The following is a 26,567-nucleotide window of genomic DNA, read 5'->3' as shown; positions in this document are numbered from 1 at the left end:
TTTCCATTTACTTGTTGGAGAATATTTCCAGTGTGTTCTTTGTCTATCTGCTGCTGTGTACGTACTCCCCTTGTATCACAATAATATTATAATGACACTGTCTACGCACATTTCTCTACAATTGATGGAAAAAAACTAACGAAACTTGGTCATTGTTGTGTTTTTGTAAGCGTAACTAATATTAGCTCGCCTCTCGTATTTTATTAAAATTTAACAAAAAACATATTAAATTAACCTTTATTGCACCAAAGTTTTTGTGTTTTACTACGGATTATTATAAGGACAAGCACTATATTCTACACCAGGGGTCTCCAAACTTTTCAGTTCGCGGGCCGCATTGCTTCACAATCAACTTTGTTGAGGACCATTTTGACGCTACCTTTAGAATGGGTGGAAGTTCAAATCTTGTTTTAATAAGAAAATACTAGCAAAATACATAAAATTTCTGGAGCTTTCTTTTATTGAATCTTGATTTTCGTCTTCCAGAATTAAAAAAATAAATTTTGATTGGTTAGTCAGAAAAGAAAGCTATTTAATTAAACCTTCACCCAGTCATCGCGGGCCGCATTAAAGGCTATTGAGGGCCGCATGCGGCCCGCGAGCCGTAGTTTGGAGACCCCTGTTCTACACTATCTGACAATCCCAGTACGATAGGTTTTGAATATCAGTTGTTGAATACGGATAATAGAGAACACGCACGATAACGAGCTCATGTAGATTACATCTCCTTACGCCTTTATTACAAAACATCGAATAATTTGTGAAGCAACGTCCTTTAATTTTGTTATTAATATTTAAACGGACAATTGCAGTACAAGCCACGAAAATTCAAAATAAATAATAGTATGCGAAAATTTAAAAAAAAAAAACATGTCAACGCATCAATTATTTAAACGATGAAATTGTTTGTAAATTATTTGTACGTCAAATCGGGACGTTGACTTGTATCTTAAATGTTTTGAAATTACTTTTCTTTCCATATTTATCAATTTGGAATTTCTGGTGGAGGCCACGCCACTTCGTTTGATTAAGTTTTTTTGCAATTATTCAGAGAATAGACAGATTTTCTTGTCGAAGGCCAGCATTCTCTTTTTTTGGACAATCATGCGTTATTTATGTTTTTATAAAATACGATAAATTAAAAAAAAACACAAATATTCCAGCCACAGAATAACTTTATGTCTTGTTGTTAATATTTCACTTAACTTATCTCCGCGACAAAAACTAGATGTTAACGTAAGTCTCTTCCATGAATTAATTTTAAAGCAGTCTTAGAATATGCAGTAAGTTAGTATCGTTAACTTAAGTTTAAGGAAGAACATTCCAGGATAGTTGTTTATTTGATAAATAATTGAAACATAAAACCGATTCCAAAATCAATGTGAAGTCAATAAACTTACCTGCCTCATTAAGCGTATTTGTTGCTGAAACAGGTTGGTTGAAGCTGTGGTTGAAGATGGTATTTTTATATCAAAAGAAAACAAAATATTCCCAAAAATAAAAACAAAGCTGAACAAGTAATAAAATAAGTAGAATAATTAACACAACCAAATTAATGATTTTTACAAACATTTTTATTTCCACTCATAAACTGACTTTTGTGTTATTTTTATAAATATTATTTTCCTCGTAAGGATACACTTCCGGATGAAGTACGATAAATATTACACTGTTTTATCGCCAGATGCCACACAGCATTTGAATGTAGTTTACACGATCCGTTGCATGGTCATCTTATCACGCGCTATTGGTTGGTTGTTATTGTAATTATGTAATTCATGGAGTTACATGATTCGATTTAAGGTCATTGTTGAATCCTAATTGTAGTTCGACTTCAGAATAGTTTTTTTTTAATTCGTTTAAGCTAAAAATGTATGCATTAGCATACGAGCAAGCACTGCTGGTGATGGTTTGTTTGATGTATTCAAGAGAGGAATTTATGTTTTTAGTTTTTTTTAAACTACCAAATGTTTGGATGCTGGGTGATTGCAATTTATAATTTTAAATATTCGATTTTGAACAAACTAATTCCTAACTAGCATTTGTTGAACCAAGTGCATAGCAAGGATATAGCAAAGAGAGGATGTGTTTTAGCGAGCTTGGAAATTCTTGTAAATTGAGCGGCATAAGTTGAATAAAATTAATCAAATACTGCTACAATAAGGCTATATCGTGATTTATGAATAAGCTGCCCGAAATCCTGTTAAGCCATTTATTCAATTCATGTTCTATAAACGATGTTCCATGATGTGCCATAACACTTCTGACGTTACTTCAACACTATTAGGAAAAAACAAAATCCAAAGAATCAGATGAGCAAATCAAATGTATCGGAGCGTCACGCTTAAACAACTGCCTTCCAAACATTATATTGTACTCTCCTACATCTCATTTTAATGTGCTTCTTTAAAAAACAACATATTGTATCTGATTATATAGCAACATGGCAATCTTTGGTTTAAAATTAATTCAAAACATTACGTCTATTACAAGCCTCTCGATCCCATTGCGAGTGTAAGAGTTCTGTCGCTAAAAGAAGACTAAGCGCAACACGTCATTGTCAAGAACAACTTTTCAATGCACATTATGCAATGTAAAGGTAAAATTTTAAACCATCGTTCAATTAACCGATAATGTGTAGCGGGTAAAAGCATTCACTATTCTTTATGAAGGCATTTGTATTCCTAATACCTAACCAATTTGGCTACACAGGTAGCGCAGATCTGTAGCATTGACTTGTTATAATATTAGTAGCTTTCAAATTTTTAGATTTAGTGAAATTTTGACATTACAATTGAAGTTGAAGTGCTCTATAGTGGGTAACAAGATGACCAATAAATGCGACAATTTTGTGTGTTGAGAGGGGGAAAATCCAGCCATAAGGCTACAGATTAACACTAGTTTATCATTACGAAACGCTGTAGCGTTGCCTGGGTAATTAAACAGAAATAAACATCACAGTTTCAAATCAACTAACAAATAAATCTTAGAATAATAACATCGTAAGGATCATCCCATTCTGAAACTCGTCACTTGGTACTAGAGGGAGAGGTGAGGGGCAAACATATACAAACAAAGCAAAACGATTACAAAGCTGCAAACCTAACTTCTAACCAAACAATTTAAATTCACTCACTGCTAGTAGCCAATCTTTTAAGTAAGTCTTAAGGCATTTTGTTGTTTTTTGAAAGCATGGTAGTAATTTAAGAAACTTGTTTTTATCACACATATTTAAAACACGCTCAAACTAGCACAATATCATGCTTCTCGTATTCTAATTTTGTTTTGCTCGATGCAACTTTTGTTTTCTACGATCACGACCAATGGTACCGTACATACGGGTGTTATCTTTATCTGGTTGAAATCAAACGTTTACCACACTGAAACACTTATTCAAAAATCGTGCTAAATCTGTAACAGTGCGCAAAACATTCACTGCAATCGAGTTGCCTAAAATTATGTTCTGCTCGCTCCTTCTATGCTTACGACCTATCAAACAGCGTCTTGTTGTCTTTTGTGGCACTTTTACAATCTTGTTCCTTTTCAAACATAATTTATCAGGCACCGGTTAATGGGCAAGAGCTTATACCGCACGCATTGTCCCGTATCAAAGTAAATAGTTAGTATATCTTTTGCAAATATTTTGCGCTCATTGTAAAGAAAATTCTTTCATTTCTTTAAGGCATTGCTCGGCAAATTTTTACAGCGTATAAAGTAAAGAAATTAGAATTGGATAAGTGCCGTTCTCCCACTAAAGCAGTCTTTTTTTATGAACCTTCGCTCTTCTTTTGTCAGGGGTTATCATTTTGTCATGTGATTTTTGTTCCGAATAAGCTAATCGATGATGTTCCTACGAACATTGAAGGAACTGGTATTTTGCTGCACCGCTAGCTGCCTACAACGTGTTGCCGGGATGCTGGCAACTCTTCTTCCGTTTTTGAAGTCCAGTGTTACATAAATTTGACTAAAAGCAATCGATTGCTTGATTAAAACAGAAGTTTTATAATGATAATGCAAGGAACAATTCATAAAGTGGTTACATATGCGCATAATGTCACTCAATCGATCAAGGCTAACGTATGTAATGAACTACATGCTCACGCCACACTCTTGTTGATGCAAATCTTACAACGTAAAATTAGCAACGTTTTCTTACGAATAAATTTGGAATGAATGGTAGAAGGCACCCAAAGAGACGTAATAAATTATTAAGTTCGCTGAACATTGTGCTCACGACGATCACCATTCCACACGCACACACACACACACTCACGCGCACACCGTTAAGAAATTTACGTAATAAAGTAATAATTTTGAGCAGTATCGGTTTGGATAGGAGCGAAACGTTATCAGCTAGTGTAGGATTGTAATAATCACTGGATAATAAATATTGACGTTTCTCACGAATCAGCAGACCAGCTGCTTTAAACGGTACATTCTTCGTAGAGAAATACAATCATTAAGGAGAGTGTCTATGGGTCGACCTTTCACGGTCTATTATAGCAGATGGAACTGTGGATGAAGCTCTACCGTTTCACTTTCCGTCTAGCGTCCGTCACCATCCTCGACGATAGCTGGCGTTGCTCGCTGGGAAACTCGCCATTCATCGTACTGCCGTTGCTACTTCCCGTGCCAATGCCACTGCTGGCTGAAGCAGGACGAACGTCCATATCGTGACACTGGTCCATCGATTTGGTTCTATATTTGGCCGGCTTTTCCACCAATCGTGGGTTTTCCAGCAGCAACTGATACAGCTGATTTACCTGTATCTGCTGCTGTGGTGGTGCTGGCTTTTTTGGCGGAAGCATTGGATCGGCCGACGCTTCCAGCGAGGATGTTCGTAATGCCGATTCCGGTACCGAGCTGCTGGTGGGTTGCGTGAACACAGGGAAGGTTTGTGAGTTTGGCATGCGAGTTGCTATGTGTGCCGCACGTGCGGGTAATCGATCGTCCCGCTGTATCACCTCCGCCCCGGGTGCATTATTATCGACTGACCCAACCATCAGCACAGCAGTAGTCACATTGACTGGAGGTATCGGCGGCGGAGGCTCCAATCGTGGATCGTCGTCCGGATCGCTGTGCGCCCCGGGTAAAACGAGTGCTTCCGATCGCCTCGAAAGCTGGTACGGCTGCTTCTGGTGACTTAACTCCTGCTCGCTGGTGTGCTTTCGGTTCAGCGAATGTAGCAGCAAACACTTTAGATCCTCCTGACTGCCGCGATGGGCAGCATTTGTCGAACCGGTAGCCGAAGCACAGTCCCCACCAGTGCCCGAATCCTTCGACGACAGATCATCGTCCAGATCGTCTAGGTCAAGCTCGGTGGAGCGTACATTCGTTTTGGAAACGGCCGTATAGAAGCCCTCGTGTTTGCGCCCGATCGTACCCCCGTCGGCACTCTCACCGTCGTCATCCACGTTGCTCGTTGCCTCGCCGCTGCGTACCATGGGAATCAAATACTCAAAATAGCCAGCGGGCGTAGTGGAGGTACCGACACCGCTGCGCACAATTAAGTTTGGCTGATTTATCTCCATTCCAGTGGCAAGATCGAGTTCCGTCTCCTTCGGGCAACCGCTACCACCCCGGCGAATGCGTTTCTGCATACGATACAAACAGCACATCCAGATGCACGAGGTCAGCACGATGCAACCGATGAGAGCCAACCCTATTGCCACCCAAGAGTGGAGCATTTTTGCATGCAGTTGCACGTCCTCCAGCACACCTCCTCCACCACCACCACCAGCACCGTACGTCCCTGTTTCGCTCAACACAGAGCCATGCATATCCTCCGGTCCGTCGACCACGGTCAGGCGGGTGGAGCCCCCTTCGCTAATGATTTCATTCTCGAACCGACATTCGTACAGTCCAGCATCGGTCTGCTCCGTGTCGACGATCACCAGCAGTTGACCCTCGCCCGTAATGAAGTGCCGTTCCGTCAGCCCTATTGGCTCTCCATCCTTCAGCCAAAATATTACCGGTTTCGGCGAGGCACTCACCTTACACTCGATCACACTGGCTTTACCGATTGCCGTCTCCAGGTTGGTGACGGGCCGTACTGCCGTTTCGCTTTCCAGCACAATCACGGAAGCATTGGCGCGTATAACACCGGCCGGATTTTCTGCCGTACAGCTGTACACGCCCATGTCGACCAGCTGCACGTTTAGTATGAGAAACGCGTCCTCGTTCGGTATGACGTGCATTCGGCGCTCCTTGGCCGCGGGAAAATCATTCCCGCCATCCTTTTCCCAGTAAATCTGTGGCTTCGGATCGCCCATCGCGGCACAGTTCAGCCGGGCCACCTTTCCCGGCTCGACGCTCACGTCCGACGGCGTCTTGCGAAACTTGGGATACGTTCCGACGGTCACCTTTACCTTCGGCGAGTACACCACACCGTAGTTGTTGGTGATGATGCACTGATACTTGCCGGCACCCGCCTGCTGTATGTTCGGTATGATCAGCTCCGTTGTCCCGATCGTGCCGTTTTCGTTGTTTATTTGATGCGTCGTGTACTGGTCGGTGGAAAGCTCCGCATTGTCTTGCTTCCACTTGAATGACATCGGATCCGCTGCCGTTGATGTGGCCGTGCACACCAGCGACACGTTAGTGCCCCGGATACCGAGCTGGGACTCTGGTTCCTCGATCAGGTGAGGTTTGGGCGAATCATCTGTAAATAAATGAAGCACAGTGTAAATTGTAGTTGCCACCACGCTCGCCAAAATCGGAATGTGTCCTCGCTACTTACAGCACGTAAAGTTTGACGAGTGCAGTTCTCGAATTAACCGATTTCGCAACCATATCGGATAGATGCATTCGGCATCGATCTGAAACACGTTGCTCCTATCCCTTATCCAGCGATAAAACCATCTTAAATTACAGTCACAAATCAAATTTGTCGAATTCATTATCAGGTTCTGTAACAAAAAAAAAAGACATTCATGAAGAACCATTGTATAATTAGCAAATTACAGGACAGCCAATCACAGTACCTTTAGCTGCGGTGTATCTCGGAAGGAATTGCTCTGTATCGAGGAGATGTTATTTTGACTCAGCTCCAACAGTGTTAACGATTTCAGGCCCAGAAATGCATTCCGGCTGACCGATTTGATCTGGTTCGCGTTCAAGTACAGCCGTTCAAGCTTGCCGAGCCCGGTGAACGGTCCGGACATGTCCTCTATCGTTTCCGAGATGCGATTTCCACTCAAATACAGCGTTTTCAGCGATGTTGTCTCATTGAACGTACCCTCGCCAATCTCCGCGATGCGATTGCCTTGCAGGTTGAGCGTCTGCAAATCCGACAGTTCCTCGAACGTGGAACGATCCAGCGACTCCAGCTGGTTGTACGACAGATCCAAACTGATCAGCTTCGGCGTAAATTCCCACCCGGACTGCTCAATTTCCTCTATCCGATTGTGCGCCAGGCCGAGGTTGGTGAGGCTGGTCAGATTAAAGAATCCGCCCTTATGTATCGTGCTGATGCTGTTGTTGTTCAGCTCCAGCGTGCCTATCGCAATCAGCCCATGAAATACGCCATCCAGCAGCGCTGGAATGCGATTGTTGTTCAGCTTCAGATTTTTCAGCTGGTTCAAATTTTGAAAGGTGAGACTTTGTACTTCCTCCAAACCGTTACTGCTGATTTCACTGCAAGAAAAAATAAACAAAGAAGCGTAAATAATATGTAGGCATTATTATACCTTACATTCACACAACACTTACAGTCTTTTCAGTGATTGCAGCCGATTGAAGGTCCCTTTCGTTAGAACAACCAGCTTGTTGAAGTTCAAGTTCAAATACTGTAGATTGTTTTTCACCGGAAACGAGCTGTACTGCACCTCCTGTATGGCGTTGCGCGATAGGTCGAGAAACTTCAACGCCGGCAGGCCCGCTAACGCTTCAGCGTCGATCGTTTCGATTAGATTGTTGCTCGCGATCAGCTTGGTAAGATTTCGAACGCCCATCAACACGGGCAAGCGATGTAGCCGATTGTTGTTTAAGTTCCTAGAAAAGGGAGTTTGTTGCAAAACGAATGCAATGTAAAAGTGTTTTTCTTTAAGCACCAGCAAATCTTGGTTTGCACTTACAGTTCCTGTAACTTTCCAAGGTCTCGCAATTGCGTCGAAATCGTTTCGTGGCTCAGACGGTTGGACGCCAGATCGCTATAATAAAACCCAACAAAAAAAAATCGTCAGTCAGAAGATTATAAAAATGCTAGATAACGGCTCTAATGACGGTCATTATAAATCAATCATACGTGCTTTCAAACGGGGTAAAAATGGGGTTTGGCTGAGGTGAGTTGCGGTTTAACGGTAATTGGCTTCGCAACAGACCATACAATCATCACTTGAAAAGTAAGTATGTTGCATAATTTTGTGACTTTGCATACTGACGCAAAACAGAAATCAACTTAAAAAAAACAACATTTACATAGACACATGTTTGGATTTACGCGAAGATTATGGATGGATTGGCAAAAAAACAACAATTGTAGTCAGTATAATCACACACCGGTAACGTAACAAAATCACCGATAAGATAAGAGCCAGAAAAAAGGTGTGTTCTATTGATGGTGCCAAAACATCGCGCTAGGTACGCGACCCAAAAAGCCAAACATCATTTGTACTGGGCAGAGTAACGCACACAAATATTGTATGCTTCAAATTTTAAAAATATAAAAAAAAACTCCAGACGTTTAAGCGTTACAATTAAAACCAATTACAATCAGGCTTTAAGAATATGCAATATTCTATGCAATAGAATCGTTTGTAATCAACTTGAACGTGAAACTTTTAGCTTCACTGATACAGGTTCATGTTTTTTTTACTTTTTGTGACACACAGACACAACAAGACAGTAATTTTTGATGATAACAAAAGTCTAAAAGTGTTGTGTTATCATGGGAAATAGTAATTATCAACCCAAAAAAGAATGCTATTGGCTTTAAAAAGAGTCCCATGATTTATGGCCGTGGGAACAGATAGACGACAGGGGAAGCTATGACAAACTGTTACCCCCGTATCGTCCGGTTCCGGTTCTGCATATAATCAATGAACATGCGCGTTCAATTTGATGAATGAAGTACCACATTAATCAATCGCATCAGCATCAGGTTGTCAGGTTTATTGATTATTATTTCTCGCATGATAATGAAAACAGTTCCAGTTAGTAGGTGAAGCATCGTTTTAAGCTACAAAACGAAATAAAAATGGGCAGTCATTTAGTAGAATGAAACGTAGCTTTGAAGGCTAAAGAGCTAAAATGATATGAAATTAGTTGCTGTACGTAATATCATCCTATCACAGCGTAACTTGATGAGCTGCGTGACGAGAAAGTGTGCTGATTGCAACCACAAACATCACCACCAACATACAGCGCCACAACAGCGTTCCTTTACTTGGCACCAAGCTGGCTAATCCGTTGTTCCGTCAGCAGCTAGGTTAGCGCACACACATCAACATCGGCAGTGTGCAACGCAATGTAAACTGCATATGACCCACCCCCTCTCGTCAGCTCTGTTTGCAGCATTCATGAATGGTCGAAGTACACCTCCACACACTCCCAGTCATAGCTCGATAATCAACTTGCGGAATACAGAGAGAGACACACACACACAAGTGTGTAGGCGGATTGATGATGTTGTATATTGGCAACCCCCAGGGCACAAAGAATGCACATGCGCGGGAGGGCCACAATATTATTATTATTCATTTGCCATTGGGGATTTCCTCAACATTCTCCACACGCCGGGGCGAAAACGTGTTTCGCTAGACCTTTTGCCAGCGACGGACCACGCCGCGGGAGACACTCAGTCTAATCAATCCACAGGTGGGATGGTTTAATGAGCAAGTCCGCATTTCCGCAATTACCTTACACTGGAGAGTGGGGAATTGAATTTAGAAATAAAACCCAACACATGCCAACGGATACGCATACGGATGGGAGATGATATTTATGGAATGATGATTGCACATCCGGTCACATTATTTGATGACTCAGCTGAAACCTGTAGAATTTACTGTACGTGGCAGGAGTTTATAGGCAGATAAAATGATTACAATGACCTCTTACAATGCCTTTTCAAAAAATAGGGTAGATTTCCATCATTTTATTTTAAAGTAAAAAACGTCTTTATTTACAACTTTTTAAGATCAACTAGTTCAGTGCCATGTGGTTTAATACTACACCGTCACGCACGCAAATGCAATCTATTCCCTTTCGCAAAATCATATTCGATTGTACACACCCACATTCCATTCTCTTTCTCTCTCTCTAGGGTCGAATGAATTCAGATTTTAACAGCTTATGCAAAAACAGAGCGCAACTTCACCAGCTGACCACCAACGCGACCATCACCATCATGTCGTCGGATGCTGGGTGTGGTAAGATCAATTTTAAAAACTGACACACACACACCCGCTTAGCAAACGCGCAAAAGCAAGGCTGTTACCCCGGTTGTAAGTCGTTTGCGATTAGTCACCACGCCCGGCCCTCTTTGCCCTTGCACAAACCCACCAGCTCCGAAACTCAAGCCGGTTCTGCTGTATCTTGCTAAGGGGCTCACAGCTCTAGCCCCTCATTGATAACCGTTAGATAGTTGGCGGCGCTGCTACCTACTAAATGGACAATTTGCAAAATCGTATCCGACATGGACGACGGAGGGCCCGCGATCGGGTTTCTTGCCCGTGCGAGCGTTGCACAACGAACGAGCGAGCCCTACACAGATCCATGGCCCATGCACAGCCTGCTGATGCATATGGAACGAGACGTCAGACATACCACAGACCATATCAGTCGGGAAAGGGTAGCATTGGAACCGATATGGTTCGACTTCCATGATAGTCGCCATTTTAAAGATTGCATCGATTCTGGGTGAATTTCAGTGCACCAAATGCAGTTTTGGGTGGTTGTTATCATTTGTTTTATAGGATGCCAAACGACTTTTGCTTTAGAAGATCCACGTCTTAATTCCGTGCCTGCGATAATGAATAATATTTTGTCATATCTGTTCTGTTTCTAATCATTGCTTTTTAAATTACTTTTCTATTATAATGCTTGGGTTCTCATACCCTTTGCTTACCGCCCAATCTATTTTGTAGCCTAGTTGGCAAGCACTGTCCAATTCATACACAACAAGATATTCTGATAGCACGCTTGAGTAAAGCGCTTCCATGACAATGAGTCCTACCTCTTAATGGATTGAGAAGAACGAATTTATCACTAGGATATTAATTTTACTCGTTTAAAAATAATAAGTTATTTGGCAAAATCAGGGATCTACAGTCTCATCCATAATAGGTGAAAACGGTTTACTGCCTACAACATAGTTGGTCTCTTTAGGTCTGTCCATCTCAAAACCCAACATTTGAGTCCATGACGATCTGATCCTCGCGCATATGTCTCAATTGATTGTCGTCTCTTTATTTTCTTATTCTATATATTCTTAGTATTTTACAAAACAAACAAACAAAAAAGAATATCTCATCATCATCACTCACACAATCAATGACAGTACAATGTATCTAAATAAAACGAGATACAACGGTCAACAGTTAATAACAAACAGATTCCTGCATTAGACGAAAACATTCTAGGGAGCATCTGGGCACATGTGCTCTGCGTGTTCCATATGCATGTACATCGTTACCCCAGATCATCATTTCCCCCAAGTACTCAGGGGTAAATAGTAAATTGTAGATGAACACCATGGTTAGGTAGGTTATTCTTTGCCTCATGAACATCTATTGCAAAACATTAAGTATCATCTCTGACGAGGTAGAGCGACCACAGTTTAGCATAGCTCTCCTACCTCTGTTCGGAATTTTCTGAAGTTGCAACAACTCGGAATCTTCTGAAGTTGCGAAAAGCCAGAAAAAGCATACTACGACAGAAATTACTGCACAACCTAATTAATGTATTGTACAGTTCAATCTGTCCTTCCAAATTAATATCATTTCTAAGCCTTGTAAGAACGCCACATTTGCTGGCCATTTTCTTCATCACATCATCAATATAAGAATCAAAAACGCAATCTGTCATCTACTGTTACCCCAAGATATTTCATTGCTGATGCTACAGCAATAATTTCCCCGTCGGTTATTATTTTTGGCTGTGCATCTAACAGTATATTTGAAAAGTTCAACATTTTAGTTCTACTCATATTTAATTTTAATTTCTTGTACTTTAGCCATCTACTGAAGAAGGAAAGATTATAATTTAAGTTTCCAACAAGATTGCTAACGTTCTTTGCGGACATAAAAAAATACTGTGTCATTTGATTTTGAAAACATTTTGAAAACTAACTATTAATCAAGAGAATATACCTTTTGTTGATAATGCAAATCAACTTATTGTAAATAAATTTAACATGAACACTTGTTTTAAAGCATTATAATATTAAGGGGTTTTTAGGGGTTCTCATAGCTGTGGGACACTTTAAAGTAATAATTATTGACTATTTCTTTCGTAAAACGAACCTAATGTAATCGGAATTGGACTCTAAAGCACTCTTGTTTGATAAATCCAATAGGAATTGCCAATGTACCTGTCCCAACAGGGTTCTGTAGAATCTAATTTCCATCCTATGAAGTTCATTTCCCTTTAGAAAGAGTCAAGGAAGTGTCCCACAACTATGAGAACCCCTGAAAAACCCTGTAAACAAACTTGAAATAGACAACAAGGATAGAAAACAAACTAAAAGCTAAGTTTGCTTCCTGTTTTAGATATATTGCGAAAGAAATAATCGCACTATGTTTTGACCCAGCATAGAGGGGATGCGCAAAAGTCACACCTCTTATCTATTCAAATTGCAGAAAATTATGATAAATCGAACACAATTGGTTCCATTTTTTTTGCTACCTACACACTCACACGCACACGCTAGACGATAGAAGATAGATTATCTAAATCGCTCGCTGCAAAATGTAACCCGCTCTCCCGCTCCCTATGCCAATCGAAAACGCGATAGAAGCGCTGAAAAAAAAATTGCCAACAAACCATGGTCTTGATAAGGGAAATGGGAAACGTCGATTCGTAGAATTCTAGTGTCGAAATGTTCCGATCGTGAGGCGGTTTATCGAAACACATAGATAAAAACGCATCAATCAAAAGATTTCGCACTACGCGCCCATCGTGCTGGGCGGACTTTGATCGCGAAGGTGAACTAGTTTAAAACATACATTCAAGTTTTAATATAGCTTTCGATGTGTTTTTTAGCATATAAAAAGTAAAAAGTATCAAGAGTACAGGGTGATTAGTTTCTTCCCGGAACACCGCACCGCGGGATTGCTAGCACACAATCGAAAGGGCAATAATTTTCGAGCAATAAAACTGTTTCATGTTTTGCCTTTGATCTTGATTTTTATGCTACCGCCCCGGTTCGCCCCCTTATCGAACACCTATCGGTGCAGCTTGCCTTAGACCACACCATGCCGCGGTGTCGCTAGCACATCGATAGGCGAAGGTCTGCGAAGGGTTTGTGTAGTAAGGCCAAATAAATACTCGCCACCTATCTTATCGAACTTATCAACCCGACCACACCAATAGAGCGATAATAAGTAAATCAAATGTTACTGTATCGTCGTATGTACGGTCCATTTGATGCTACGAAAACATAAATAGAAAACATGTCAACATTTCCAAGAAATTATCCTACCATTTAAGAATTCTGCGCTTCGAAGCAAAAATATAGAAATCAAACATAATAATGAAGATAAAAACCTGCTGCACGAGTGGTTCCAATATGTTTCCAAACTTTGTGTTAAAAGCGTGTTTAAATCGCCACCTTTTTACCACACAATTCATTACAGAGCTTTGCTCCAATAACCCGTTACGGCTTTCCCTAATCGTAAATGATTGATGGGTAAACATTGGAGCTTCTTTTGATTGCATGGCAATTGAATTGATGCTATTCAATTTGATTGTTATAACTCTCCAACAAATAGTACAGATAGCAAATGGGAATGGCGCATCCCGCAGTGGTGATAGTTCACTTGACACTCGTCTATGTGGCCCCTTCAATGGCTCTCCTTCATGGCTCTCCCTGGCTCCACAAAACTATCGAAGCACGCGCATTGCACGCCTTAATGTGGGCTCTCTTATCACACTTCTCGAAGCAACAAACGACGACACCAACCCATTATCGATCATCACACAGCATAAACAGACAACTATAAAACAGTGACCACAAGAAGAAGAAGAAGGAAAAAAAGGCCAAGATTATGCTAGCCAGCCCTTTTTCCAAATCGAATGTAAACACACAAACGCGATCGATCGATTGATGACGGGCCCCGTCGTGTGTCTTCGCTGTCTAAGAGGGGGGAAAGGGCGGCTGGCAAGTCATTGGAAATACAGCAACCACACAGAAAATGGTGCAAAGAAACCTATTTCTCGGAAAGCCGCCTGTTCAAACACGCATCGTAGAACTTCTCCCATGCGATAAGAGAGTCCCAGCCAGCCAGGGCATGTTTTTTTTTCGGGAAGTATCACTTATTACACTCGTTGGCACATTAGCTATCGAAAACTAGAAAATTCAATGCCCCATGTCGCTCAAAATTTCGCTGATAAGCAATCCTATCGATAGTTGAGGGCCGTTTAATGCTCAGCAAGGTACACACACATCAGCCCTTTTTCCTTGCCAGCTATAGAGGAGGGCCGAACTTCTTTCTACTGTCAAAATGAAAAACAAACAAAAATTACTTTCTTAGAAAACGTTTGTATTTGCTGTTGTTGAAAACCCGCAAACCCCTGTCGAATGATCTCATCTTTAGAAGGAAAATCGTGTCAGTGTACATGGAAACATTGCGTAGAGTGTAAAGGGAAACGACAAGCCACGACAACAACAGCAACAAGGGCCCCTATGACGTACCGCCCCGTACGTAGGGGAAAGCGGGGCAAAATGGGCATGTTAAGCAGTTTACTGAATATTCCTTTGAATATGCCACAAAACACAATTTTTCTTTCATTATTGTATGCCTCCACCATTTATCTATGGATTAAAATTGCCACATAGAATGAAAACAACTTAAAAACAATAAAATAATGTAAAATAAAAGTTGATGTTTTACGAGAAGCTATTTTGACACACGGGGTAAAATGGGCATAGCCCTGGGGCAAAATGGGCATATGTAAACAAACTGTGAAACGTCAAAACACTGGGGCAATATGGGCCACAACAACTGCGCTTAGGTAATGGTCTATGCTTTTGCGCACGTTTCGTGAAATGTATTTTTCGTTCTTTCTTTTGATTTGCTGGTCAGAAAAGCCCTTAAAATTCTTCCAAAAATATGTTATCAAAATTATAACAGTTTTTACACGTTTAAATCTACAAAATCGAATGTTTTGAAGCTGTGCCTGTTATCATTATTGAGGCGACAAATACAACACCATAGCCTCACCAAGCGCCGTATGTCAAAAGCATCTGCCCATTTTGCCCCAAGAGTAACTGCCCATTTTGCCCCACGTGTAGCATTTTTGTATTTTTTGTTATATTAGTAAAAATACGAATTCAATCGCCTTGATTGCTTCAGACAAATTGTAAAGAAATATCATATCTTTAAAAATATATCATTAAAAACTTCAACGCATCCCTGTGACACACGTTTAAGCTTATTTTCGAAGTGGCAAAAATTACATCAATATGCTGCTAAACCTTATTTTGCATTTTTCTTAGTTATTTGTTATGTAAGGGTTATGAAACTTACATGGTGTTCATAGAACACTCTAATGAATACATTTTGAGCATTGGAAAGTATCTTTGTAGTCAAATAATGCTTAAATAGAGGGTGCCCATTTTGCCCCACATGCCCATTTTGCCCCGCTTTCCCCTACATGGACAAAATGCGCGTTCTAGTTAAACACCGCTTGGTCCGTGATCGTTTCGCTTTGAGCTCCACATATGCGCATGTAGCCGTCGCAAAAGGAGCACACTCCAACCCGCCCTACTCTCTTCCACTCCTAGGTACAACAGCAATTGCGCACGAGTTTGCGGCGATACAAGAGGAAAAGCTAAAGTGTCAACAGCAATGCTGCAGCAGCTGAAAAACCTTCCGATAGGCAATAATCGAAGCCATATACGCGTTTGTTTCTGTGTCGTTCTCCTCTCCACCATATCTCTCACATGCGGGGGTTCTGGGTTTTAGTGTTGCCTTTACGCGTGTGTATTTTACCGCGCGGTTGGCTGACAACGCAAGCGGGAGTGTACAAATACGTGCCCGAGAGTGGGTGGTGTTCGAGAACCGAACACGATAAGCCTTACAACACAGCTAGAACGAACGCCATTTGGTGTGTCAAGGAGAGTGTCAGCGACGTACATGTACATGACGATTGACGTATCTTCAAAATATAAATAATATAGCTTGATTTAACATCAACAATTTCCAATTATCGACTGGATATATCTCTCTATCTCAGCATCATCAAAATTGGATATCTTTACATCTAAGCTTTCCGGAAGTGTGTTCCATTTTAGAACGAGCAGCTCGTTCCAATCACCTGCAGTGCGCAGCGTGCATTTGTGTGAAGGATGCGATGGTCTGGCTTGGCACGTCACACACACACAACACCGTAAGCCCGAAATACCGTACGAACCATCAAGCGCAGCGTGCAATCTCCAACAGTTTACCATCGACTCCCGCACACACCAAAGTGCTGATTGATCGATCTGTGTGATGTGAACGATGGATTGATGCTCCATGAGATGTGCAAGTGCATATCGCTCCAGAGCCAGTGCATGTAGGGAAGAAAATCCACCAGGGACCCCTGGCCGGCCTGTACTTGTGCATTGTATCACGTAATTCGTGTCAATTGGACGTGAAAAAAGGTTGTGCTGTGCTGATAGGCGGACGTGAGCCATCCGATAAGATGAGCAACAAACACAGCAGAGGATGGAGTTCTTTGTTTGCCGAGCCCTTGCTACCAAGTGCATTTATCGGTGAGGTGCAACAATGTGCAATAAATGCAGCGAAACCATTGATTTTTGTAATGGAATTTTCATGCATTGTTTATTTCCTTAGTTTATTTCTCAATTAATACTGATAGTGTTGCTGGGCTAATTCTATTGAAAGATATGTTGAGTGTTTAAATATTATCGTATTCTATTTGGTTGATAGTCCTTCATACTCTTGTTTCCTAGAACAGGATAACTGAAATTGTTCTCCTCATGTACAGAGTTCCTAAAAATAATGGTAAACTTAACTTTGTAGTAGATTTTTTGGAAATATCGTAGCTAGTTCTCAAGCTAGACAAAAAAGGTTCATACAATTCTATAGAAAATCTCTATATAATCATCAATTTGATTGCAAAATATATGGCTATCATACTTTGACCCTTACACTTAAGCCCGACTTAACAAAAATGCGTTAATTTGAAGTCAAACAATTGACCGGTATACCCTATTATAACATGGACGAATGTGTCAATTTTGAGGCCATTATCTCAAAGTAATTATCTCAAGTAATGAAAAGTATCTGGTAAATTATATTTCTGTAAAAATCAAAAGAATAAGAATCAAAAGTAACGAATGATAATTGTACAAAGTCGTACACTAGTGCCATATTTTGATGTGCGAGCAAATAAATAAATAAATAAATAAATACCTAAATATCTAAAATAACTTTACAAATTCTATGCAGCTGTACTATCAATTTGGTGAGCCACTGTATCTCCTTAAAGTGATGAAGAGATTTCAAAAAATATTCTTATCGCTTACTGGTATAACTAACGCACTGGTATATAATTAGTTTCAATTACAACTTCAATTACGCAAATAAAAATATAGGAAAAAACTGGGCTTAACAGTTCCTTGACTGAGATAGATACTCTTCAACTCGACGTGAACGCCCTAATCGAACAGGCTGGTCTATAAGGCTTTCCAGACTTTATTCAATACCAAGCAGCCGGATAGTCAGTCCTAACTACGGTGGAAGGTCCATTCTTGGCTTGGCTCATGTCAGGTTGTTAAGTCATACAGGTTCTGTTTTTGGTCCAGCATAAAAAAGGTTAAATTTTCAGCAAGAAATGTTGTCAGGATCTGTTCAAGGAATGGTACGGTTCTGAAACACTTACAAAAGCGATATGTAAACGAAATCAATGCCAGAACCAGTATAGGCACGGGATTTGTTCCAGGACTGGTGTGAGTTCAGTTAAAGATATAGGTTCCAGGACCAGTATAGGGTCAGTTTCATTGTCGGTAAGGTGTTCCAAAACCGAAATGGAATCAGGATCAATTCCAGGCCTTGTGTAGGTTTAAACCCAACTCTAAGACCTGGCATTAAATTCAGTTCCAGTACGAATTATGTAAAAGCTCCTGGAACTAATTGGTCTTAATATATCTCTTGGATTTAAGAAACTACCTGGGAATTGCGTTGTCTTTAACGCTTCCTGATAACCCCACAAATATATTGCATAGCTCTATAACCGGGCCAAATAAACTAGTAAAAGTTCAATTCAGCCGAAACATACGTTAAATACCACTTCATCAAGGACACTTTTCTTCCATCTCCGACATGTTTAATATCATAATTAAAAAGTTTTTAAATAAATATTTGCTTCATCACCAAACTGATGGTGGCAACATCAGCGGACCTACCAATAAATAATCCGAATCTACGTAGGCGTGATGTACAGATAGGTGAACGCACTTTTGAAGTCATCCCAGAATTCACCTATCTGGGGTCAAAGGTCAGCAACGACAACAGTATGGAAGTTGAGGTGTGGTAGGCCCAAATGGAGGTGGCAAGATGGCCTGGAGGCGTCCGCCATTAATGGATAACGGACTGGTAGACGAAGGTACGAGACCGTGAGCGGTTTCGGACACTCCTGAGGCAGGCCAAGACCGCAAAGCGGTTGTAGCGCCGGATAACAACACAACAACATTTGCTTCATCAACTCTTTCTCCGTGCAAATATGAACAGAAAAAGACCATAAGATTGTATGCCAAACATAAAAAACAAGCGAATATTATCACTTAATGTTACAGCAACAACACCAACACGCTGCAAAAGCGTCCCCCGGTGAGATATCGATCGTTGCCAAAGCTTCTTTGTTTCGTATCACTGTTCTGTAATTTGCATACAATTTCGTTTGCCCTCTACGGAGACCGAGACCACCCTCAATCGACCAAACATTCGGTTCGCACGGTGGTCAGACGATTGTCGGGCAGCAGTAGCAGCAGCAGCAACTCCACCAAAAGGCTTGCTGTCTCGTTTGCCATTTCCAGGCCATCGGTTCGATTAAAACGATCCTATCCTGCATCGGCCCCAAAATAGCAGAGTTATGCTTTTCGCACACGACTCCGCCATCATTGCAGAAGTGATCAGACTCAGCTGCAAACTGTTCCCACTTCCTGCTTTTCGAATTTTCCAAAGCAGAAGGCAAAGGGTGCGTAAGGGACTCCTCGGTCGAAGACCTTTTAATTAATGAGAAAATGATGCTCGCCCCGGCCGATTAACCATTTCCGAAACAGAATTTTAACGGTTTCCCCCCCACCACCACGACCGAGGGCACGACCTTTACGTCGCTCCCGTGATGGATTGCACTTTGCCGGAACGAACGGCACACCAGTCGCGAAAACGGACTCCGGGTTTTCCCCGTGCCGGAAATGTCAACGCACCGGCGATGGTGCGGTCCATCCATTAATTTTTCCATGCTTATTGGCATTCCGTTGCATGGCATGGAAAAAGGTGCATCGCCACACATCACGCCGATTGCACTTTTGGCACGGAGTGTCTCCGTCATCGTGAGCGCGGCGTGTGTGTGTGACGACACTTCTGCTTCCCGCCGTGACCGCGCGTGTCGGTGGCCTTTTAAGGGGTTCGGAGTGGCGACGTCTTCGTCGGGTTGAGAAGAGAGTGTGTGTGTGTTATATTAATAAATCAAAAACCTTCCAACCTTAGGGAGCGCTGGGATCGCTCCGGGTCCGTGCTTGTCATAAAGGCGGACACGGCACGGCCCTCCGAGGAACCGGGAGCAATGCAAAACACGGTGACGCGTGATGATCATGGGGATAATGATGACGGTGATGATGGTGGTTGGTAAGCCGCATTCGCGCCGACTAATGGATGTGTTTAAAAACAGAGATATTCCGTCGTACACGAGAGACAGTTGGCGGAAAATTTGAGTCTAACACCCAGCCCTTCCCCACTGTACTTGCACAAGGATGACAGCATCGCACGTATACTTACAGATTGTCTACCCAGCTCGGCATCGGCACGGCCAGCGTCTTGAGGTTCTTCTTCGAGCAATCGATGGCATTTCCCAGGCAGGGGCAGTGCCGCTGGCAAAAGTTGCCACCGGACGGCCCGGCCTGGGGCAGTATTGGCAGCGTGTCACCGTCGTCCGAACGAACGCCGCCGTACGCGACTTGCGGCAACCAAATGCCAACGACGGCAAGGATGGTGGCAATTAATCGGAGCATTTTTATTTTTACACACTAACGCTCTCCTCTCCTCTCCCCGGCGTGTTACTACTACTCTCCCCACTCCGGTATCGTCTAGATCGCGTGATCGCGCGAGGTCGCACCGCAATCTTAGGGTTTCGGTGCACGATCGATTCCCAAAACCACCACCCACTTTTCCTCCCCAACTCTTTTTTGTGCACCTTTTTTCTTTTTGTTTTATTACAAAATCGTTCTCTCCGCGGAACGACTCAGCAGCTCAGTCGTTTGTAAGGCAACTGTGGCGTTTGGTTTGACAATTTGCAGCATTCATCGACACGGGGGTATAGAGACGCGCGCACACACCCATACCCTCTTCATTCCCCTTCCTGCCCGTTGCTACTGAACGCAAATTTTCGCGAGAGTTTTCGCCTTTTCCGCACACTACTACTCTGTCGCCCTCAAAACCTTTCACTGCAACACATCACGGCGGCTGTCTCGCTCTCGCTGCCTCCGGTGTCTTCGTCCTGCTGCTGATGCAGATCGCGTTCACGGCGTTCGGTGGTCGGTAGGGATGCGGCTGCTGCTGCTGCGCCTACTGCCATCGTTGGGAGAGGTGTTTTCTTTACCACCACCCCAACACCATACCAGCGGGGGGATGAAGGTGCTGGTTAAATCCTGTGGCACAGATGGATGCTTTGATTTGTCAGGTATTTTCGCTTCTTCCACCGAGGCGCACACACACACACACATACAGAAGACTTCTAGCTTCTAGGAAAATCGTGTGCTTATATAAAACGACGTCACACGAAGAACAAGCATTTGCAATGCCCTCTCCCTGTGTAATTGGAACTTTTCCCGGAAAACTCCCGGACCGTGAAAAACCACCCGTTGTCGGTAGAGCGCTGTTGCTTCTTCTCCTTTCCTCCTCCTTCAAGGCAAGCAAAGGCCAACAAACTGTTTTTGTTTTGTTTGCTGCCTCGGGACGGACCGGGGGAACCCTACAGTCTCGCTTTCTCGAGAGGATGCGCACACGATCGGATGCTGTGAATCTTCATCGCACTACACAGCCACGCGCAACACGAGACCAAAACACGCAACACCCACAACGGAACGGCACAGCCACCCACGCCTGTGTGTGCTATAGTACCCGCGCACACATACACACACTTAGAAACACACAGCGGACGTACGCGTCACAACGGGGGAGACACACACACACGAGCGCGAACGGTGCAACCCACGGAGTTTGATTAATTTTACTGCGTTGGGGCCTGGTGGCGAAGGGAGGCTTTTGTTATTGTTGCGTCCCTTTTAGAGGGGGGGAGGAGGTTCGGCACTCACACCAACTCAACAACGACTCGCACACAGTACCATGCTGAGTGTATTTCCTCTTTCCGTCTGCGGCTGCTGCTCTGTTTTTCTTGCGTTACGAAAGCAAAGCAACCCGTTCTATTTTTCTTCCCACACAGATGCTATGGTAACGCACACACACACACGCGCACAGATGGGGGGATTCCGTCCGTTTTGCTAATTATTACCTCCCATACCGCTCGCCTACCCAGAAGCCACAACAAAACGGGAAACACTTTACTTGGGGTTTTCTAATGGTTGCCGCTTTACCCTGCACGCACCGACTACCGTTTGGTACAATTTTCCTTCACACCAATCGTTTGCGCTACTTATCTAATCCGGTCGGTGAACAATTGGTGGTGAAAAATCAATTCAAAAAGTCACACTTTTCGCGCAAAACCAAGCGCACGGGCGAGAGCAGCAGAAGAAAAAAAAACTACAACAGCGAACGACGATATAACCAGTACAACACACACCACCGACCCGTCGACCCGTTTGTACGTTTATTTTTCTGCCCGTCGTTCGATATATCTTTCCTCTCGCGCACTTGCGTTAACACGGCTATTCTCTCTTTCCGTCTCACACCCACGGCAAACTCAACTGTCAAAATACAAGTCGTTTCTCGGAGCGAGCGCACGCTCTCTCTCTCTCTCTCTCTCTCTCTCTCTCTCTCGAGCGCTCTCTGCTTCAAAAGGCACACACAGCGCGCGGTTCCGCGCAGTGGAAGAAAACTGAACCGCACCACGGCAGCGTCAAGAACGAAGTGAATATCTCGAATGCTGCGTCGTTGTGTTGTGCCCCCGGTTCGTTCTTCGCGTCGGTGGCGTAGTGCGTGCGTTGTTTTCTTTGCCGGATATATATGTGTGTGCTACAGTGTGCTGAGCGCAAGTGGGGACGTAATGCGTGATAGCCGCTATTGCGACATATCATTTACTACTAGGAAAACAAGTGTATCTAATTCCTGCATGATTTGTACAAAGTTTATGTTCTCTTTTATGCGCTAACATTGTCAACAGTTTTCCATAAGTTAAATTCAATGGAAAAATATAGTTAAAAATTTTAGCTGGCAACCACTTCTATTCCATTATAGGCCCGAAACAAAATATTTTATATCCGTCAAGTTTTTACGATTAATACCAGCATTTGTGATACCATCTATGAAAATGATAATTCTTAGTAATACCATCGTCTAATAGCTTTATGTAGCGCCGTTAGTATGTAAGTATTTTGGGGATAAAAGTAAAGTAGTTATAATAAAAGTTATAGTTATATTAAAAATAGAAAATAAGAGTGTAAGTATAAAATTTAAAAAACAAACAGCCTGATTGTAAGAACCTCTTTCGAGTGTAATTGAATTGTCCTTTAATGTTATCAAATGTTTGTGACGCTTAAAAGAACATACAGCATTAGATCATAGGAACGTTTAGAAATAGATCCCTTAGTATTTAAATGATGTATGTAGGCCACGGAGGCCAGATTTTTTTTTCAAGATTTTTAAGAAATAAATAAATAAATAGATAATTATCGTTATTTACTCAGACGGATACGTACGAAAATCATTAACTTTTTTCTTCTTTTTCACCCTTTTTCTTTTTAGAGGTTCACCCTAAACCGTAGTAAAATAGTATACCCATAGCTGGATAGCCATTCAGCTATCCCTAACATCCATGATGCTGAATAGCCAATATCCTAGATTGAGAGACACAAGAAACATGCTTACTGAGTACGATGGCAACATTTTTCAAATGTGTGTTAGAACAAGAGATAATGATAATGTTATGAAAAATTAATGTTATGAAGAAGTCAAAACATCATTTGACATTTGTAAATTGGTAATATGCTATAATATATATGAACGATTCACAGTACAATATCCTCAACTTGTTGCTGTGCAATGCTACGCTTAACACACTGTACCGGGTATCCGCAATGGGCAGAAGCGGGAAGGCAAGGTGACGACCGAACAAACGAACGAGACACACCACGTTTTTACGGCCCACTCTTTTCGCCCCCTCGAGTACAGAGTTGGGTTCTCCGCGTGCGCACATGTGTGTTGTATTTTTTTTTCATTCCCTTTTCCACTTTGCCCTTTTACTCCTTCTTTGCGTACTCTCCTACGCATAGAGGAACGAACCGTTTGGCTGTGTTTTCTCTGCACACACACACACACACACACGCATGCATACAACGTCTCGTACAGCTTCCCCTACCAATCCCTGCACCTTCCGTCTAACGACCAAACTAACGACGCATTTCTAGACATCTTGGCACTGCTGTTGGGTTTGCCTGTTTTTAGGTCTGAGGAGAGCACGACCGACAGACAGAAAAGGGAAAGGGTATCGTGTTCTCTTGCGGCAGGGAAGGAAGTGACGGTGTAATCCCAACCCACGAACGATGGACGCTGGACGGGTGTACGGGTGGAGAGAGCAGTGGAAGAACAGGAGATCCACACCAACGCATTAGGAAAATACCTCCGCACCGTCCGACCCCGCCGCAACATACCGTTCTCGAGGCACAGCGATGGATGGGGGGGGGGGGGGGGGTGTTGTAAATGGAGGAAGCAAATAAAAAAAAGTGACGTTCAAACACGCTTGAAGTGAGGTCGGTTTGTCAACCGTTGCTATACCGTTTGGCTCGGCCTACTTGAGTCGTTCAGATGCGAGCGAGTACGATACACACCAATTCGAGACCATCGTCTCTCTGTCGCACACCCACGCACATCTTCCCATTGCGTGTAGAAAGATCATCTTCCCTCGTGTCTTAGGTTGCGAGCCTATCCGATTTTATGCGGCTTGATTTATTAGATAAATTCCCCTCATCTCTCTCTCTCTCTCTTTAACTCTCTATCTCGCTTTCCCGCGTGCGAGTATTATGATGAGATTTTTCATCACGCTGCTGATACAGCATCATCAATTACGGTAACTAACGGGTGGACATTTGATATAACGATCAATAGATTCTGAAGATTCACGCTCCCCCTTCGGCTGACTCATGGGATGAATCCAAGATGGCCGGGTCATCGATGCGGCCGGGGGTTGACGCGGGGATTAGACTTTTACGACGAAACTAACCGCAGAACGGCTGTCGAAACCCTTGCCACTTCCCACGACTTCCCAACATGAGCAGATGTAAATGTTCTTTCGTAGGCCATAAAATGAGTTCAAATTCAACCGAACGGATAGACGGAAGGCCGAAAAAGGCTAATCCGATTCCAGGCAAGATGATAGTACAGGGTATAGGATAGACATAGGCACTTTTGGAAATGAAACTTATTAAATTACTCAAGAAGGGTTTTTGGTGCTGCAAGTTATCGTATATGAGGAAGAGGAGCACCTAATCATATTAATGTGGATAAATTTATTTTCTTTCGATCCTATTCGATACTGCCATTAATGTAATTTCAATGTGCGTTTGTAGTAAACTTGATAGTCTAACGCAGGGGTCTCCAAACTACGGCCCGCGGGCCGCATGCGGCCCTCAAGAGCTTAAAATGCGGCCCCGATGACTTTGCCAGATTTAGAATAAATATTAGGTTATTTTGACTTTTCCAAAAGAAATTGTATTTTTTTTTTACATATCTTAGACAAAAATCAAGCTTTAGTAACACGAATCTGTTCAAGTATCGTTAGTATTTTGTTATAAAATGAGATTTAAACGTTCACTCATCAATTATAGGTAACATCAAATGGCCCTCAACATAGTGATTTTTGAAGCAATGCGGCCCGCGGGCTGAAAAGTTTGGAGGCCCCTGGTCTAACGTAACGAAATTCAATTCTCTAAACAGTCCCTGAGTTACGCTACACTCGAGATATGCGATTTTTTTGTTTTGAAAGTTTATTAGACGGATTCGTACGATTGTATCATAAAATTGTCAAATATAAAACAAATTACAATTTTGCAAAAATTTGGAAATCAATACATACTTAGAAATAACACAATTTTCTGTACGAATTTATGTGAAATTAATGTGCAAATGTGCATAAAAGTGCAAAATTTAATCATAATAAAAAAATATTCATTATTCATATTTTGGCTGAAGAACATAATATTCGACATACGCGAAAATCTGTTAAATATCAAAAATCGGATAATTAAATAAATAATATCGAATGTTCCTGCAACGCCTTATTCGCGTAGCTCGGAGAAAGACTGTATTCATATTGATGAAAACAACCATCTCAACTCGCCACATAGGACACATATACTTAAAGAACTGACTACAATTCTCAAGAACAGACAGCGAATGAGGCCAATAGACTCAAAGTTAAAAAAAAACAACAGAGAAGAAGAACGATGCAAAAATCTAAGAATAAAATAATAAAAAAGGTAAATAAGCAATAATTTTCTCACCAAAATAAAATAAACAAGTGAAATGTAAACTGATTTAGAAAAGATGTGGAGTAGCTAAACAACATTGATAAAAGTGATTACAATAACAAGGATATAAAAACAAACATACAAACCGAGGAAGTAAGAAATAATTGTCTCAGCAAAATACCACAAACAAGTGAAGAGGATAATATAGAAAAGATGCGGAGTATTTGAAAAGAACTTTTATAAAAATGATGACACTAAAAAAACAGAGTAAACAAAATTGGTTAGAAATCGTAACAATAAGGAAATCATAAAAGATACAAATATTAAAACAAAATGTTTAATATTAGAGAATTTTTCATGAAATATAGTAAAACTTAAATAAGTAAATAAGTTAAATAAACAATTAAATAAAGAATTTTTCTCTGTAAACAACCTTCACCACAATCAATGAATTGCAAAACCGACCGGCAAATGTGCATCCCTGCATGTAGTACAATAAAGTATGATGTCCTTTTCGCTGTAATAAGCATGTTTTTCT

At 41.9% G+C, this 26,567-nt stretch overlaps 2 protein-coding genes across 2 annotated transcripts in view; both read right to left on the bottom strand.

Annotated features, from left to right (window-relative positions):
• LOC120957747 (uncharacterized) overlaps positions 1 to 26,567 on the bottom strand; it is a 457,854-nt gene that overhangs the window by 181,683 nt on the left and 249,604 nt on the right. The gene's annotated exons all lie outside the window — the stretch shown is intronic.
• On the bottom strand, positions 1,553 to 22,475 carry LOC120955440 (leucine-rich repeats and immunoglobulin-like domains protein 2). Its single transcript, XM_040376314.2, has 6 exons — positions 20,169 to 22,475; positions 8,076 to 8,150; positions 7,711 to 7,992; positions 6,984 to 7,635; positions 6,740 to 6,908; positions 1,553 to 6,661 (listed from the first exon to the last, which is right to left on the bottom strand). The coding sequence occupies exons 1-6, from the start codon at positions 20,399 to 20,401 to the stop codon at positions 4,527 to 4,529; spliced, it is 3,546 nt and encodes a 1,181-aa protein (XP_040232248.2). The 5' UTR covers positions 20,402 to 22,475; the 3' UTR covers positions 1,553 to 4,526.

Source organism: Anopheles coluzzii, chromosome 3 (genome assembly GCF_943734685.1).
Source record: "Anopheles coluzzii chromosome 3, AcolN3, whole genome shotgun sequence".
Lineage (NCBI taxonomy): Eukaryota > Metazoa > Arthropoda > Insecta > Diptera > Culicidae > Anopheles > Anopheles coluzzii.
The sequence above is the reverse complement of the archived record's forward strand: the minus strand, read 5'-3'. Positions and strand labels throughout refer to the sequence as shown.

Coding starts and splice junctions, on each gene's coding strand:
- LOC120955440 (XM_040376314.2), bottom strand. CDS start 20,401: ATGCTCCGATTAATTGCCACCATCCTTGCCGTCGTTGGCATTTGGTTG. Junction 8,151..20,168: donor CCGAGCTGGGTAGACAATCT/GTAAGTATACGT, acceptor GTTTTATTATAG/CGATCTGGCGTCCAACCGTC. Junction 6,662..6,739: donor CTCGTCAAACTTTACGTGCT/GTAAGTAGCGAG, acceptor ATTTATTTACAG/ATGATTCGCCCAAACCTCAC.